Source organism: Genypterus blacodes, unplaced genomic scaffold (genome assembly GCF_046128005.1).
Source record: "Genypterus blacodes isolate CSIRO-AG114 ecotype Tasmania unplaced genomic scaffold, CSIRO-AGI_Gbla_v1 ptg000039l_1, whole genome shotgun sequence".
NCBI classification, from domain to species: domain Eukaryota; kingdom Metazoa; phylum Chordata; class Actinopteri; order Ophidiiformes; family Ophidiidae; genus Genypterus; species Genypterus blacodes.
The window spans coordinates 2680336-2698341 of record NW_027466852.1 but is presented as its reverse complement, the minus strand read 5'-3'; the positions used below and the strand labels follow the sequence as shown (position 1 = coordinate 2698341).

The window sequence follows — 18006 nt, the reverse complement described above, 5'->3', positions numbered from 1 at the left end:
TAATTTGGGATGCTGTACCAAAGAAATCATATTTTAGCCAGTTGATTTAAAAGTTATGTGGCCAGAGCGTAGACAGCGTGTCTTTTATTTATTTACTTATTAATTATGGTAGATGGTTATTTGTTCCATAGAGTTGAGATGAGCTGGCAGCATCAGGTTGATCCTTAGCTCCGTTTTCGGGGGTTGAAAAGGCTTTTAACTGGTTTTGTGAGGACAGAAGGTCTAAATTGTTTAATGAATGTATGTCATGATGCCAAGTCAAATAAAATGCCGCAGTAAAGCCAACGTTTATATTAATTTGGGGCTGATTTTAGTTCAGCATAAGTAAGCATATGTAAGTATACAAAAAATTAAGCAACACTTACCTGTTGGAGTGAAAGGTGTTGGTTCTCCATCAGATTTTAGAATTGGAATCAAACAAATATGGAAAAGTACGCGCCTGCAAACAGGAGAATTTGTGTCTACAAATGTGAGCACGGCTGCTATACCTCGGCTGATAGGTGACAAGGCATCGTGTCGACCTCCCAGGATATTTATGAGGTGCTGGCCTGGGAGTGGCTGCGTAGCAAAGTCAGCCCCCCGAACATCACAAACATAAAAAGGAACACGAACCTAAAACAGGAAAAGAAAAAGGCTGATTGAAATACAGCCAGAAACCATCACTGATGATAATAACTGTATCCCAGTCAAATCAATTTCAGACCAAATGAGGTCAGAACGGGCACAATCATTTATTCAAGATATCATGCGTGTGTGTAAGTGTGTGTGCTTAAATATCAAAGTGTTACAGTAGACCTCCAGTTTGAATTTATCTACAGAGAAGAAAAATACACACTTACTTGTACCCCCCTTTTTTTGCAGCCAATTTCCATTATTTTATTGAATACCTCAAACATTTGTTCGATGCACTCAAAGATCGTATCCAGTTGCTTCACAGGTGTGGTATATCAACATGCTGATTAAAAGCTAAGATCACTACACAGGTGTTTCTAATGATGCGGGAGATGCGTTATCTTGACAAAGATTAGATTGCCAATGCATTGAACAAATCTTTGAGGCATCATTGACATTTATTGAAAATGGGTTCGAAAATAAAAGTGTTGCACCTATATTTTTGTTCAGTGTATATTATTTATAAACATTTATATATTAACCGTTCGTATGGTTATTGGCAATAAGTGACAATTTGCTCTTTCACTCATTTTATTATCGTATTACTTTAATTTGATGTTTGTGGCTAAAGTTGTAAACAGGACACAGAATTTTGCTGTACTATTTCCACACAATCTATAAAGTAACTGCATTACCCAGCGTACCTAGCGGCGTGACGTAGATTACATTGCAAACATGGCGGACAAAAGTGCGACAGACTGCGACTCAAACATCCCAGAATATGAATATATCGACGTTAACACCAAAGCGTTTCATGTCGGCTCGTTCAGAGACGAGTGGCTGCGCAGACTGAAGCCGAGTGACTACTCACACCGGGAGGACAGCGACGAGGCCGCGTTTGAGGCGAACTTTGCGAAAGAAATGGGGATCAGCGCGGAGACGATGAGCGAACTGAAATCAGTCTGCAGGTACTAAACGGGAGCTCATGCCCAGTTTATGGGTATCAAACCTCTAATTTACACGAACGACAGTGTGCTGTGGCAGTAATGTCATAATGCAATGTAACACAAACATAACTGAATGCAGTATCTGATATTAAACGGTGCTTATTATTGTTATTGTGGTTGTAGTTTCTATCTCTTTAGGCCCTATGCTATATTTTGTTTTGGAACAAACCACATTTTTCCGGGCTTGGTCAGCAACAGTATAACAGGACATTGTTGTTTGTTTTTATCCATTCCAGTGTTGCCTCACTCCGCTGTCATCCTGAGGGCGAGCCACTGGACACTGACGTCATTCCTCCAAACTCCACACTGAAAACTCTGATGTAGGTATGTCTTTGGTCCTAGGTAATGGTACAGTCCAGTTCGTCCCGCATGAAGCTGTGACATGTCAGACCAGATTAAAATGTGTGACTCTGCAATTTGTTCCTCTACAGGCAAAGGAAAACGAAACTTGATCACAATGCCGCTCGCAAAATCAACAAGAATACGCGACACGACCACTACGCTGATGAAATGGTGGGTTCGTTGATATAAATGTGTTGTCAGCATCCCTTCTGTCTTCCTGAAAGCCACATATACTGTATATCTCTTATGTTTCTGTGAATTCCAGGAGAGATTGACCGTTTGTACAAAAGCAGAAACAGAAGCTAATGTGGTCCCTGAAGGTGACGTCATCCTAACCTTGAACGTTTACTACGCACGGGTTGCTGAAAAGGTGAGTTTACATATCTGACAGCGCAGTGGCGTCTTCCTTCCTGGACTGTCATAACTGTGTTTGTGTGGTTTCCTCCCCCTCCCCCCTCAGTATAACGGTGTCCGGCCCCACGTGACTCTGGTCATGACGGGCTCACACAGCCTGGCAGACCTGAGGGACGCCATATGCTGTGTCAGTGACTTACAAGTGATTGGAGAGTTCAGCAACACGCCTGACATGGTGCCCGACTTCATCAGCAAAGTGAGCACACTTGCAGATTTCTGACCTATATTCCCTAAAATGTATTACATTTTTTACATTACAGATTTGATTGATATCTTTATTCTGCTTCAGGATCATTTCAAGTCGGCTTTCTTCTTCTTCGAAGGGGTTTTCTATAACGACATGCGATTCCCCGAGTGTCAGGACATCAGCAGGCAAGTTTTACCTTCTGGCTGGGAGGCATGTAAGGGTTAATTGATGGAAAGTTCCAAAACATCAGTAATATAGTTTATCCACATGAAAAGAGCCCAGTGTTGAGTCTGTGAATCTGTTTGTTTGCGATGTATTTCTGCAGCACCACCATTGAATGGGCAACGAGTCGCAACTTCCCCGCCTACAGCCAAGCCAAGATGGAGGACACGCGGCTTGTGGATCTGAAAATCAAAGTGGGCTTCCCGTATCTGTACTGTCACCAGGGAGACTGTGAACACCTCGTCATCATCACAGACATCAGGTTAATGCCGTTTGTCTTCATTGTTCTGCCACAGACTCGTGTCAAAACTAACTGAACTGTTACTTTGTGGGGTGAATATGAATGTAGTCGGTGATTAGTTTCTTTATTGTGATCATTCAATAACACACCGGTATGAATGGGGAAAATGAATGCATGTGTGTCCTATGATGTGTGTAGCTGTTAAAAGCTGACATATTAGCAGCAGCTAGATGATGATGATGTCTGGAGCATTGCGGTAGAATGAATTTACACGATGACCCTTTTTTGCACACGGACGTCAGAGCTCTCCGCCCCTTAGTATTTAATGTGTGTATTACGCACTAGTGGGCGGAGCCTACAACAGCCCTGACCATCAGTAATGAATGACTGTGATACAGTAGTGCGCCTCATGAACTTGAGTGGTGAAGCACGAGTTTGTCACAGGAAATCCTACATGACAAACCAGAGGCAGTGAAGGTAGCAGCACTTCCTCATGAATTAGGTGCTTGTTTCACTTAGTTACATCAAAACCCTAGATCCTACCATGATGCAACAATTATATATGGTGGTTAGTTTAACAGTCAGCCCGTAGCTTTCATACTGCCGTGGTTTTTCATTGATAACATGAAAGGGCCTCGTTATTCGGCAGGATTAGACCGGTCTCACATGACGACAGCTAAAACGAGGTGTCGGATGTTCTGCGTAGGCACGGCAACTGCACAAGAAAGCAGCTCTCAGGCGGCATGAATGCGAAACAAATCCGTCTCCTCTGTTCACTCACCGAGTCTCTTCTCTGGTGGTGACGCACTGCAGACTGGCCCACATGAACGACTGCCTGGACAAGAAGCTCTACCCGCTGATGACTCACAAGCACAGGCCCATCACCCGGAAGTGTGCCGTCTGCCAAATCTTCATCGGCAGGTCTGTGGAAGCTTTTGTCACAACACGGCAGCAGAGGTCGCCTGACAAACTCCAGACATTTAACTCTGACCCTTTTGTCTCCAGGTGGCTCACCACAGATGACCGGTTCGCTCCCAGTCACCCGTGTCTCTTCTGCGACAAGTGCTTCCGCATGCTGCACTACAACGCTCAAGGACAGAAGCTGAGCGACTTCCAGGCTTATGCCTACGTGGACCGCGGGGCATTCAACTAACGCTTTTCTTTGGCAAACTGCTAAGATCAGATCATAATGCTGTATAATACAGTGGAGTGTTGTTACATTCATTTCAAATAGAAATGCGTCAGCAGAATGTATAGTTTTTCTATATTTGCTTTTCAGTTTGAAGAATAAATAAGAGTCTGAATGAAGAACATATTTAACAGTTAATTTTTGTAGATTTGAAAGCTTGCTTGTTCAATGTTATGTAAACCAGTCTGGGCCACAAGCTGAGGTCCTTAACTGCTGATGGTGACTGACTTGCTACACATTCTACTGGACCGTTCTTCCATTTGTATTTCCATTGTATAAAGTTAGGCAGGGTGTTGGGAGATGGTACTTTACTATGGCCTGTTTTCACTCAACTGAAACTATAAGGACATGGACATCTTTACCCACCGCCCACTTTATTAGAACCGCCTATGCACCATTCATGCACAATGCAAACCTGAGCTCAGTGACTTGGACCCTGGCATGGTGGTCAGTGACAGACGGACTCTTCAGAGTTTACATTGTGGGATCTAAAGGAATACGTACAACTATTGATGTTACTTCTTTATTAACGGATGCTAAAACAGGTCTTCAGACAGGCACAAAAATACTCTTATTTACATTTATGTTAGAAAGATAACGAGGGTGAATAAGCGCTTTCCTAGTACAACAAACTTTGGCAAACTTAAGGAATTTCAATTTGTGCATCCAAACTGAATTTCCATCTAAGAGCTACTATGAAACAACTGTACTACACACAATCCTCTCACTCCAATTCAGATTAGAGTGCCGAGATGTTTTGAATGTGAGAACATGGATTAATGACATGATGGAAGTTCAACCAAAAAAACGACTCAGAATTGAACTACAACCAAAGTGTACTTCAGATATTTCTACATCCGTTTCAGTGCTTCATGTTACGTCCCAACACTAAATCACTCCAGAAGATTCCAGTTCACAGTGCTGCGGATCTACGAGGTCTTAATCTTAACTCAAATTTAAAGAGGGAGTATAAAAATAAAATAATATTCAATGAGTCTTTTATCTTGGTTGAGTTTGAAGTATTGTAAGCTTTGACACACACAGCACAGAAATGTACGACCAGTAACCTATATCTGTCATGATTTGCGGAATCGGACAATCGCGTTCTTCCACGTACAGCAGCAAAGTCTTCAGGAGCGGAGTGGACTCACATGGTCTCCTCCTGAGCTTTAGGGACACTGCAGACAAAAAAAAGGTTTAACGGGACACTTAAACGATGTTTCAGTACGATAACATCATGACACATTCAGCGCTTTGGTCCGTGTTTGTTGGTCTACCTGTGGTTTTCTCCCGCCGCCCCGTCTCCGGCCAGCTTCTCCCTCTCCGTCTCCTGCTTCTTGTCGTCGGAGTTAACGTCCCCGTTTGTCATCTTGTCTTGAGGCGGTGCAGAGAAACAGACACAGAACATCACTAATCAACCTCAGCCTCCCAGCGCCATGTGATGACTCACGAGTTCTAGACGCTACTAAGAGAAATGTGATTTTCCGTCATTCTGTCACGCTTTAGAATGGGACCTTTCACAAAGTCGGTAAGAATGGGCGGAATTAGTTTAGACGTGGACTTTGTGTGAGGGATGTGGGTCCAGACGCCCTGACAAGCCTGACCATGTGTCTACTGAGAACCAACCACAGGGATCCTATGACATCCTGCAGAGGAACAACAGTGACCGGAGCACAGGGCTGACTCTTTCTCTCTTTGGCACTCAAGTCATTTACCCAGAGCCGGCAATCATAACTGATGATGTCATGAAAATTAATAATCCGCTTTCTGGCTGTAACACAATTATAAAATACACGCCAGCACCGACATCAAAGCACGTAAAGACAGAAACTGTATCTGGCCTGAGCCCCGTCAGCTGCTGGACAGATTTATGACCTAAACCTAAAGGGATTATTATTAATATTACTATTCTTATTACTGTTACATTCTGAGCCCCTCATGTAAAGGGATGTGATTGGGTTGGACAAAATATGGCCACAACAAAAACTGAACAGGTGGCTTGTTTTGTTTCGTAAAGGTGTCCCTGAATAAGTGGTCCGAGTGGGAAAGTGGGAACACATGGGAAGATTGAACAAGCGGGGACTGGGTTTGGATCCACCGTCAGTGTTGGGACATTTGGACAAAAGGCTGAAATGAAGGCGTGGTTGGTACCTGAGGTGTTCTCTTTGGCCTGCTCCACTCGCTTCAGCGCGCCCTTCTTGGCCTCCTCGTGCTGCCGCTGCTCGGCTATAGACTTGTTGAGCACCTGGCTGAGCACAGATTCTCCTTCTCCCACCAAAAACATGGTCTTGAACTTGTTGTACAACATGGTGGCCTTGTCCATGATGTCCTGGCTGGCCTTGAATCTGCGAATCTAAAAAGACACGCACTCTTATTACGCGTTTGTACAACTGTGGCTACTTGCACATAAGACGGGAACAGGAAAACACGGATTATAACCATTTATCTCCACCGAAAAGACTCAGGCCGACGTGACAGGTACCTTTTTGAGTGTGGCGATGAGTTCGCTGTGTTTCTGCAAATGCTGGGTCGTGACCTGAAGGGTTCCGATCTCATCCAGAGCCTCCAAACATTTCTTCACATCCTAGAGAGGTGAGAGGAGGAGGGGGAGGAAGAACAAAGATGAACAGAGTGAAAATATACCAGCTAATTCAAATCCAATGATCACAGTTGTATAATCAATCACAGCATTTTTTGTATAGGCGTGTTACAATAGTAGCTCATTCAGTCATTCCCTTCAGAAATATGAGTTCAAATACAGATATAAGTTTTGTCCCAGTATATTTATAGACATTTTGAAACAAACAGTGTTCTGTTCTACATATAATTTGCACTATGGGAGTTTAAGTGCTTCTATATAAAGGAAACAACACATCATTGTTTTGTAACATCATACAGCCTTGGTTTTACAGTCAGCTGCAGGCATATTTATTTATATTATCCATGTACGTCCCAATCTTGGTTGGTCAGGTGGACAGGGCGACGGTTCATGGTTAGTACGCGGTTTGGAAGCCAGATTGATCATTTCTTGCCTACTTACAGGGTTGTCAATTTTCAGTGAAATCTTGATTTCGCCGTGCAGTCTCTGGAGTTTCAGGTCAGTGGACATTTCTGTGGAGAAGACGACATCGTGGTGAGAACATGTGCAGTTACCAGAACATTAGGCACAGTAGAGACCTCAGAGTAGGACTTTACTGACGTCATCACCTGACATCATTAGGTTAGTACGATGGCTGTGTGTGTATGAGATGATTACTGAAACTGAAAAGCACTCACCCTTTTTCTTCTCTCCTTTCTTCTCTTCACCTTTCTTCACATCGTCTTTGTTTTGGCTGAAAGGAAGCAAGAATAGCACCAAGTCACACATCTATGCATTCTTCTCTTCTCATATAAAACTCCTGCTGTCTGAACCGGTTACTCATCAAACACCAATATGATGACTGATGTATTGGAGGTACTTCCTGGTTAGATCTCAAAAATATATAATGTCTACATTTCAGTCCCTGCCAATCATACAGCTCTAGGTTTTTGGCTAAGATACAGAAAATAAATTATCTGACAATTTCATGTGAGCTTTTGATGGAAGAATACAGAGAAATTTCATTATCTAAATTAAAAATAAAACTATGATAATTATGCCTTCTGTGCAGTTACTGCGTCAAAGCCAATATTAGTGTTGTGATTTTTATTAACTTTACTTATTACTTTATAATACAAAATTGTTGGATGGTGAGGGTTGAATCGTGTGTGTGTGTGTGTGTGTGTTTGTGTTTGTACATACTCTCTCAATTCCTCTCCTTTCCGTCGCTTCACATCTTTCTCCATTTCTGTGGAATTTTGTTGTTTCTTCCGGTTCTTGTTTTTCTGAGGTCAAAACAAATGCGTTTAAGTGAAAGAATACAAAACCTGTTCCTACATACCAACACTTTCTCCTGCTGAAACAGACTCTAAGCACCTATGGGTGTCATTTTGTAAAGCACAAATGAGACAATAGTAGGAAAAAGGAACCACAAATATAAAACAAGAAGTGCATGAGCTACATTTAACAGATACAAAAATATTAAGACTTCTCATAAAAGCTGCCAAAACTAATATTAGACATCAGACATATTGGACACCTGCCTCTTCATCGTCAGAGCCAGACGAGCTGTCATCCTTGGCCTGCCTCTTCTTCTTGGCGTCGGGCTCCTTCACCTCTGCGTCCTTTCCTTTGCCTTCCTCCTTCTTCTTCCTCTTCTCCTCCTCTGCACTCTTGGCTTTGTCCTCTGCGGCCCTCTTCCTCTTCTTATCGGACTCGGCCGTGTCCCTGCGTGGGTCAAACAGGGTCGAGTATTAAAGGCTTTGGAATTAAAACGTCACAAATGGGGATCATGTGGTGAGGATTGTTTGTTGTGTCTTGATAAATCAGGCAAGAACTGAGACTGAAAATAAGAGAGGGAATATTCATATAACACTCAATAAGTTAAGTTAAGTGTTTTGTTCCTTTAAGTCAATGTTTGTGCAAGTGCAACCATTACTCGTGAACTTGTTGCCATTTCTAGCAGCAGCTTCCTACTGCCCAGTGCTACAGCGCCACTCAGTGGACAGCCTGGGCTAGGGTCTTTTACTGTTAATAGCCATCATTTGGAAAGTTTAAACCCATCCAAAAGAAAAGTTGATCTACACCCGTTTGTGTGTGTGTGTGTGTGTGTCCATGCTTAGATATGCATGTGATTACATTTCACTTCCTGATCCTTGGGCGTCCTGCTGCTGGAGCAAAAGCATCTTCTCAGTCTTGGGCTTCCTGCCTCTACGTTTAGGACCTTCTGCACCTGGTTACACATATACACCAAACACACACACACCGTGGACAGACAGACAGACAGCATTAATCCTGCTGTGTAAAACTTAAAGATGAATGCACAGAATTCTACTTAGATTAGAAATGGAGATAAACTAGACTCACTGCCATACACAAACACATCATGGCGGACATCACTGCAGTGCATACAACCCACCTGAGGTACTGACTGGACTGGCAGGAGCTTCATCTTTCTCCGAATCCGGGTCAGCATCACTCTGGAATCAAATGAAAACGGCAACAACTTTTCAACATTCTTACAATACATACAGCTGATCCCAGACAAAATGGACAATATATCACCTTCAATTCTATTTCCCCACGTTTACTATATTTAACTCACAAAACTAGAAGGAGAAATGGACTTGACTGACAGCTAAATCTCACAACCATTAAGTAAAATAAAGGAAATACTTCCAACCTTCTTCTTCCTTCCTCTCTTGGCTTTAGAGGCGTCTGTAGATTCTTTCAGAGTGGAAACCTAAAATGCAAAACCTGGCATTAAAACTGAAAATTGAACTGCGCTTTACCGACCCACGGCTGTATAGGCAGCTCTCTTCATTTTAGGATATGCAGTATTTCATTAATGTCAATACTCAGTCCTGCCAGGGGGTTCGCTGCAACTGAAAAAGGTTTTTAACTCAACAGCACCATCTAGTGTGTAACTCTCAAACTACTCCTGATGTTGAAAACTTGTGAAATACTGCAAAAATTAATAAATCGAAAAAATTAGTTGTGGGTAAAACAAATACATCGAGGAGTTTACTGAGGCACAACTTACCTTTGCACCAAAGCACACAGAAAGCCATGCAAAATAAAAGTCAGAAAGAAATAGGATGCAGATGAAGTGGTTTGTTAATGAAGCGGTGGACAGTTAATGAAGGCAGGCGATGGAAAGCAACACAACTACTTATCAGTATGACAAAACAGTGACAAAGAGGAAGTGATTCTTGTTTTAAGTGCCACACAGGGTTAATGTCCACGGCCTCAATTGGTCGGATCTGCAGTCACTTTCTGTGAGCCGGTGCAATGAAAGCCACTCGGGCCGAGCTGACGCCATTTCATCTGGATGAAGGGGATGAAGATTCAGAGGGGATTCAATCCAATCCCATAGATCCCACCGGCACCAAACCCACCAGGCAAATCAAAAGAAGGAGTACAGCTCGGTGGCCCTGCTGCGTCAAAACCGAAACAAACCACCCGACTCCAAAACCACCACGCTGTCGCATGCTTTCCCAGGGGGGGAGGGGGGAGGGGAGGGGCTTAGACCAACTACACCACTTATCATATCATCCTGTCATGCATAGTACGTACATCCTGGTTCTGGGGACCCTGCTCAGACATCAGAGACCCTTCCTCCTCATCATCCTCCTCCTCCTCCTCCTCCATCTCCTCCTCCTCCTCCTCCATCATCTCCTCCTCATTCTCATTCTCCTGTCCAGCCTCACTTCCCGGAACCTAAATGTACCCAAAACACAGCATAGGACGCGGTGTGGCGGGGGTAAGCAAGTCTTGAAGGGGAGAAAGGTTATGGAGTATACTTTTGAATCCAATGACAGGGAGGATTTATCATTTTATAGGCTATTTTCCGGGCACTGAGTGGTAATTCAGTGTGGAGCACACAGCACATTAGAGAAAGCAAACAAAGACACAAGCCGACCACACAAACACAGACCGGTAAGCGTGTTAATACAGCAAGGTGACTGGCTGTTAGTCTGTATTTGCCGAAACATACTTTGGATGTGATCCCTTTCTCCTCTGCGTCCTCTTCTCCTTCTGGGCTGCTGTCTGAATCCTTCTCAGTGAAGGAGTCTGGGGCGACAGGCTTCAAAACAAAAGCACAAACAAACAGACAAATGGGCAAAAAGACAACAGACAAATTGACGGCTCAAAATCATCTTCATCATCATTTTATAGAAAAAGGCCTCAAAAAAGAGGTGACTATTAAGACACTAACTACTAAGATACAAATTGTAAATGTTAGGAAAATTATACAAAGCCATCAAATTAAATAAGTAAATGTTGGGAGAAGGATGAAGTTTAGAATCTCCCATAGCAACAGGTAAACATAAGAAACATCTGTGCGTAAAATTGACATTTCTAACAGCATCCATACAATTCTCTTCACTGTCAACCAGGGGTGTGGTGACCCCACGTCAGACCGACTGATGGCAGCGCAAACTGACCTGCGTCTGATGTATTTTTGTTGTTGAATGCAGATTGCGCTCGTATCACTTTTACTTGAATTGAATAAGCAATATGTTGCATTGTAAAACAGAGATTATCAGTCAAAAGGTGGCTAGCTGTGGAATAATGCATTGCAAAATCTTTGTTACATTTGTTTGTTTTCAAGAGAAGATGATTAAGGAAAATATTGAACTACTAATGAGATAAATTTGAAATTTATTTTGGGGGAAATAATTGCTATATTGCGTAATAAATATAATCTATAGATTAATCGACTAGTTGGAAAAATAATCTATAGATTAATCGACTAGTTGGAAAATAATCTGTAGATTAATCGTTAAAAAAATAATCGTAAGTGCAGCGATTTAGACAAACTTTTTAGACAACGATAGATAGGTAAGATACGACAGCTGGTTTAGCCCTGAGTAAACACTTCCTTAACTACAAGTCATCTGCTGTGATACGCTGCAGGAAGTGCACAGTTTCATAAACACCACACAAACAAATGCTGATTTGCAAACTCAGGGATGCGTGACAAAAGGTGAGGCAGTCAACTTCCACCATCGAGTGTCTGCAGCTTAGAGCGAGAAGAAGAGGAAGGTGGTGGTGGTACCTTAGGTGCAGTGAGCTCCACCTTTGGATTGTTCTCGATCTCCCACAATCCTTCATTGAAGCCTTTCCTTTTGTTGGGCTTGGCATACTTGTCTTTGTTAAGCTGATACGGAAAAATGTCTTTTGGGCCAAGAAATGCACTGAAAGAGAGAAAGAAAGATAGAAGAGAATTTTGAGCATATTTGTCGATTGGATAGTTTACTGTTTGAATGACCAACAAGTAGTCAAAGCAACGTTTTATTTGGTCTGGGGTTCATTCAAATTGGGAGTCATTCAAATTGTCCTAGGGCCTTTAAATATACTGAATTAATGCTGAACAGGACTTCACATAAAATCTGTGTAAAAGGTGACAGATGACTCATGATAGAACATTTACTAACGTTTCATGGGTGCCAAAGAAGAAGATGGGAAACTTGATGTTGGATGGCTTCACAGCACCATCTGGAACTTCATCAATCTGTCAGAGAGGAAAGGAATGATGACCTAAAGACGACGACAACAACAACAACAACAACAACAACAACAAGGCATCATATGATTAGAAGACAGTCTTACCCTGGCAGGCCAGTGTGGGTAGCCCTTCATCTTGGCAAAGATCAGATCGCCAGGTTTCCAATCTCTCGCCATGCTCAAGTTTGTGATTAACTGTGAAATGAAAACACGAAATTCAGTATGTTGATGTTTACTATTTGCTCAGTGATCAAAGGCAACGTCTTCTAACTAGTCACACACAGACACACAAGCACACAAGCAGAGTGTAGTCTAGCTAACCTGACACCTAAAGGTTCAGGTTCACTCGCCGTAACAGAATGGAAGCGAAACAGAAACGCCTCATCACAAACTGACGTGTCTTGCTAGCGACAGAGTCGTCTTGATATTCAATTTAAACCATGTACGGTCGTTAAAATTTCACTTACTACTGTGTGCAGACGTGTGAGACAGATTCCGACCTTTTATCGCCGGAAACCTCGTTTAGATGGGATGATGTCGCACAAAACACTCTGCTACGTCTCCCTACAGTCTGCTACACGTTTTCCGCTCCCGCGCAGCACGTCGAAGGACTGTACCATAACAGGGTACGCAGGGGGTGTCGCTTTCTTTTCAAAATAAAGTCTTCTTTTTAAACACTCGTGATTTTTACGATGACGTATGCTACAGTTTATACATACAACTAAACTAGAATCCGCTTACAATTGCATATACTCCAAAACGATAACCAAAAAGTGTATAACAGGGTGACACTGTCGAACCTCTGGTACAACAAAGATCGTCTATTCCTGTGTCGGTGTGCCGGATGTCCGTTTTAGAAAAGTGGGCGTTAACATCTGCGCATGCGCTGTAACGCTACTGTTTTGCTATGTTATTGTCTTAGATAACGCGCATACGTTTGTCGCAGACGGGTCGGCACACGCGTAAAATGTGCATTCTTAGTCCATTAACATCGAGATGTGTGCGGTACAAGAAAAAAAGGGCAGAGTGGGAGATGAGCTGTTTCCCTCTGTCTCTCCTGGTACTGATGCTGGGGCAGAACAGAGTTTATCACGCTCCGGCTTGTTAGGAATCAGCGTCCCCTAGTGGCTAGACTGTAACCCAACATGTAGACGTTTCACTGTTCAAACCCAGGATGGCTTTTATTGATTTATTTCCAACCATAGATGTTCCCGTGTAGCAAAAAGACATGACGTCACGCTGACATTCAGGGGACACATAAGACATTAATAATAAATACACAACAACAACAATAGCCCCCGAGTAAACATTAAAGTAGTTAAGAGATGGATGGGTGGTGTAGTGGCTCGTAATGACAGAATGCTATATTAGTAATGGTGTTTCCCCCATAAAGCACGAGTATTAGACCAGCAAACCCAACATATGTTTTACCTTTTAATATACTTTTTAATAGATTTTGCCATCTGGTCTATTATAAAACCCTGGAATTTGTGCTCATATCAATTGGACGAACTATCAATACAATCTCATTGTGATTGCAGGTCATCTTAAAGTCTGGGTCTCCTTTCTTAAAGACAGGTTTAAGGAAAATTTTCTTATGGTTTTCATGAAAGCGCTACATCTGAGATGGGGCATGTTGGAGTGTTGAAATGTGTGTGTGCACATGTATGCATATGTACAAGAGACATTAGACATACTGTGTGTCATGGTGTGTATGTAGGCTTCCATCAGTGGGTTGGTGAACTTGGATTTGAGCTACAGCACCTCATATTTGTCGATGCACAGGCCATTTATTTCAGGGAGAAAATGTGGAAAATGGCAAATGTGAAAACATACATGTGTGATGTGGCACTTTTTTTTTATTTCTATTCACTATTAATATGAGTGCTTCAGAATGCATTTTTATGATAAATATGAAAAATACAAAAGATTGTATTTCATTTGTGAGACACAGTATATTTCAGTTTATTTTGATACCTTTCTTTCTTTCTTTCTTTCTTTCTTTTTTTTTTTTCTTTCTTTTTTTTCTTTCCGCCTTAAGCTGGCGGTGGAGGTATGTGGAAGGTGACCTCAAGGTTTGTGGCCACACACTGATACTGTATATAAGGAAGCTTATATAAATCCATGTCTGTGTGTGTGTGTGTTTCTGTGTGTGTGTGTGTGTGTGTGTGTGTGTGTGTGTGTGTGTGTGTGTGTGTGTGTGTGTGTGTGTGTTTCTGTGTGTGTGTGTGTGTGTGTGTGTGTGTTAAAGACAAATGGAGAAGATGCTGATAGTTGAAGGACAGGCTCATCAGCCACAGGGTCCCAGAGAGGGGGATAAGGGAAAAGAGGAGGCCAGGATGGGCCAGAGGAGAGCGGGTGAGACAAAAGGAGAAGAGAGAGGTGTAGCCCAGGTCGGTGCCCAGGAATAACTCACAGGAGCTACCAGGCCCCCTGCCCAGCCTGCGAGGTGAGAGACCTTGGTGTTGGACCCCAGCCAGCTTAGTGGGGTTCCTGCTCAGACACACGGCAAGCGGAGGCCAGGGATGCAGCTATAGAGAGATGACAGTGTGTGTGTGAGCTTGTGTGTGTGTGTGTGTGTGTGTGCGTGCGCATGTGTGTGTATCCTTCACCCTGGCAGATGAGGTGCTGGCAGAACATCTCAACCCACTCTGTCTCTGAGGGCCACAAAGTCCTGCTATCTTTCCTCACTCATTTGTTAACCTGCCTCTCTTCCTTGCAGCACTCTGCCTCTCACGCTGAGAGAAGCTACTTTATATATGACCAGTGCCATTCAACATCACCTCCCTGCTTTACTGATGCCCTCTGGCCACCGCAGCAACCAGAGAACCCAGAAAGTAACGGCCAGATAAGGCGATAACTTGGCAAAGCTGCGACATTTAGTGCAGACTAAAGAACCTTCACACTTTTAAATATAGGAGGGAGATTGTCCTTCACTTCTTTCATCAATTTTGATTATATTCACAATATATGCTAAAGATTTACCCATTACCAATACCTGCGATCCAACCTGATTTACCTTTATCTGTAATTTCTCTGTCTAAATATTGACAATGGTGACAAATTGAAAATTAAAAAAAATTATTTTGCCCCGTCAAACTTGTATAAACAAACTGTGTACAAACAAAGATTCTGGTTTGCATACTCCAGGGTGGCATTATCTAAAGGGCACCTTCCCAGAGTTGAATGAGTGATGGTGTCCTTGAGCTTGTGTGTTTTCCAGTGTATGTTTTATGTGTGTGTGTACGTGTGTGTGTGTGTGTGTGTCATACACATGGATTGGCATCTTTCCCCTTACTGCTGGCAAAGCTTCAACTTGTTGGGGGAATGGACGGCGCTGCCATCGGAGAATGATAAAGTAGTCACCAGACGGGTCAGTACATTCATTAACACCGTCGCAATATTTGTTAATAAAATACTACTTCATATGCCAAGGACTTGGCAAAGAGCGACCTCATGTTTCTCTTCAGAGATGATCACAGATGATCATCGCGCCAGCTGTTTGTATTTGATGCATGTAGGAGAGTTACTGTGTCAAAAGTGAGCACATAGTGGAACACTGCATGCAGGGCTGAAACCATTAGTCAGATAATCCATTTTTCAATTGAAATTAATTATTTTATTCGATTTAATTCTAATTATACTAACTGAGGATTCATTTTAGTCACGTATCCATGGTTTCTTCCTCTCCAATATGATGACAAACTTGGAAATGGTCACTTTGGGCTCAAGGAACTTTCTCACACTAAATTATTCATTAATTAATAAACATCCATTATCATTATAACCATTGATTGCAGCAGATGATCATGTAATAGATGTGAAGTGATGAAGTTTGCCTCCTAGAAGTGTCATCAAGGGTGCTGGAGCATTCAGGGTGGGAGGGTGGACAAGGGTGCTGTGTACAGGATTTCTACAGGAGGCGTCCAAGAGCTAAGAATGCTCTGAGAGGAGTGGAGAGGAGGAGGAGGGAGAGCGGGAGGGAGGAGAGGAGGAAGACAGAGAGAGTCAGGCCCTCGGACAGCAGGTGAGTGTGTGAAGGCAGGGGATGACAGATGCTTCTGTCAGCGTTCCAACAGTCGCCGCTTTGTGGGAGCGGCGCAGATGCCTCCTCTTCCCCCTCTCCTCCTCCCCCTCTATGCCTTCCCTCCCCTCCTCTCGACAGACTGCGATGTGGGGATAACAAGACAGGAGCGGTCCTCTCAGTGGTGAAGTGACCACACTGGCACAGTACACATGGACAGGGGTGTGTGTGTATGTGTGTGAGCTGATGGAGAAGTGATGGAGAGGATCGTACCCATGCCCACAGGGCTGGAGGGGTCTTGGGCGTTTGTGTGTGTGTGTGTGCTGGTGGTGTTATAAATGTGTGGGTCAGTGAGCGAGGACAGGGGAAGGGCTCTCTCGCTGGGCTGTGGGAGCCAGCTGAGACGTGGGGTCCGTGGCGGTCCTGTCTGTGAGGGAAGCAGATGTTTTCACTCGGGGGTGAGCCAAGTTTGCAGAGCAACCTTCAGCTGCTTGGAGGTCAGGCCTTTAATAAGGGGGCTGGGCGCGGGACATTTTGGAGGCAAATGCTTCAACTTTGATACAACAACATATTAATTATGAAGGTAGACCATAGGGCAGAGGGTTGTAGCGGAACATCCCACCCCACTGGTTTGGAGCCTCCATCAGGCTGACATTAGCCAAGGCGGCCTGGCAGATTTACTGCTGTCCCAGCACCAACCCAGTTTTTCACCCACAATCACCAGACCTCAGCCATGCAGAGGCAGCAGTCTGGATTGGCTTAAACCACAACAACTCCTATGTCAAAAGTCATGATTTTAATTGAAAGCTATTATTTAAACTTTGATATTGCATCAAATTGTGCCAAGTGCTGAAACTTAAAATTGAACCGGACAGTTTTTTTTGCAGCTTTCAGCCTCTTATTGTTTTGGTTCTCTGGTCCATCCGTTGAATCCCAGCGGCCCACATCCTTCATTTAAACGGTGGTCAGTTGTTTCCGCCAGAATGATCTCACTTAAACTTTATGGAACCTGCCCAGTGTAAAATGACTCAGAGCTAAAAAGAAACCCAAGCGGCTGGTAAAGAAACTGATCCAGACTGTTTTCTCAGCAGCTGGAGATCAAACCAGATAAAAACATCACTGAATATTGTATTTAAATCAACAGGTAGCGAGGAAGAAGATCTCAGTTTGATCTACACTATATATTGTTTGAGTCTGGTGGATGTGGTCATGTCTTCCTTTGGCCTTTAATAAGTCAAATACATCCCCTGTGTCTTGCTGTCAGATTGTTTGTGGAGCCCCCCGATGGCTGCTATCACGGCACCAAAGTCTTCCTCAGTTTCTCACAACAGCCACAGCGTTGCATAGACGGAGAGCATACCGAAAAAGAGGTGCGAAGTTGCATGAAATAGGACAATTAGTTTCATCAGGGAGCCACAAACGGCCGAGTGATCCTCCGACTTTATCACTTCCCAGCCAGATGAGTTAAGCAGGGAGTTTCACCTCGTCTCAACCTTTGCATTGATTTTTGAGAAAGTGGGAGAGCTGGGGATTACTTTGGAGAGCAGCGATGAAGACCCAGCTTATTGGGTCTTTTTTGTATTTGGCAAATAGGCTTGACAAAGATGGAGGAGACAAAATCTAGGGCTTACAGCTGCGGCACCCAATCGGGGGCAACTTGAAAGCGGCGCTGGGATGGG

At 43.4% G+C, this 18006-nt stretch overlaps 2 protein-coding genes across 4 annotated transcripts; one reads left to right on the top strand and one right to left on the bottom strand.

Moving 5' to 3' along the window:
• Positions 1–1334: 1334 nt before the first annotated feature.
• Positions 1335–4602, top strand: snapc3 (small nuclear RNA activating complex, polypeptide 3). Its single transcript, XM_076147920.1, has 9 exons — positions 1335–1580; positions 1856–1939; positions 2051–2132; positions 2227–2331; positions 2422–2571; positions 2665–2747; positions 2888–3046; positions 3839–3946; positions 4031–4602. Exons 1-9 carry the CDS (start codon positions 1348–1350, stop codon positions 4176–4178), a joined length of 1152 nt encoding a protein of 383 aa, XP_076004035.1. The 5' UTR covers positions 1335–1347; the 3' UTR covers positions 4179–4602.
• A 121-nt stretch (positions 4603–4723) lies between these two features.
• Positions 4724–12922, bottom strand: psip1a (PC4 and SFRS1 interacting protein 1a). Of its 3 annotated transcripts, none has more exons than XM_076147916.1 (17): positions 12771–12922; positions 12409–12498; positions 12234–12310; positions 11855–11993; positions 10790–10879; positions 10369–10512; positions 9476–9535; positions 9212–9272; positions 8932–9025; positions 8337–8520; positions 7996–8078; positions 7491–7546; positions 7255–7325; positions 6697–6798; positions 6366–6567; positions 5492–5588; positions 4724–5392 (listed from the first exon to the last, which is right to left on the bottom strand). In XM_076147916.1, the coding sequence occupies exons 2-17, from the start codon at positions 12478–12480 to the stop codon at positions 5362–5364; spliced, it is 1563 nt and encodes a 520-aa protein (XP_076004031.1). In that variant the 5' UTR covers positions 12481–12498; positions 12771–12922; the 3' UTR covers positions 4724–5361. The 3 variants fall into 3 exon arrangements, with proteins under 3 accessions (XP_076004031.1, XP_076004033.1, XP_076004034.1); XM_076147918.1 differs by having other exon boundaries at positions 12804–12909; XM_076147919.1 differs by lacking the exon at positions 10369–10512.
• Between the last annotated feature and the right edge of the window lie 5084 nt (positions 12923–18006).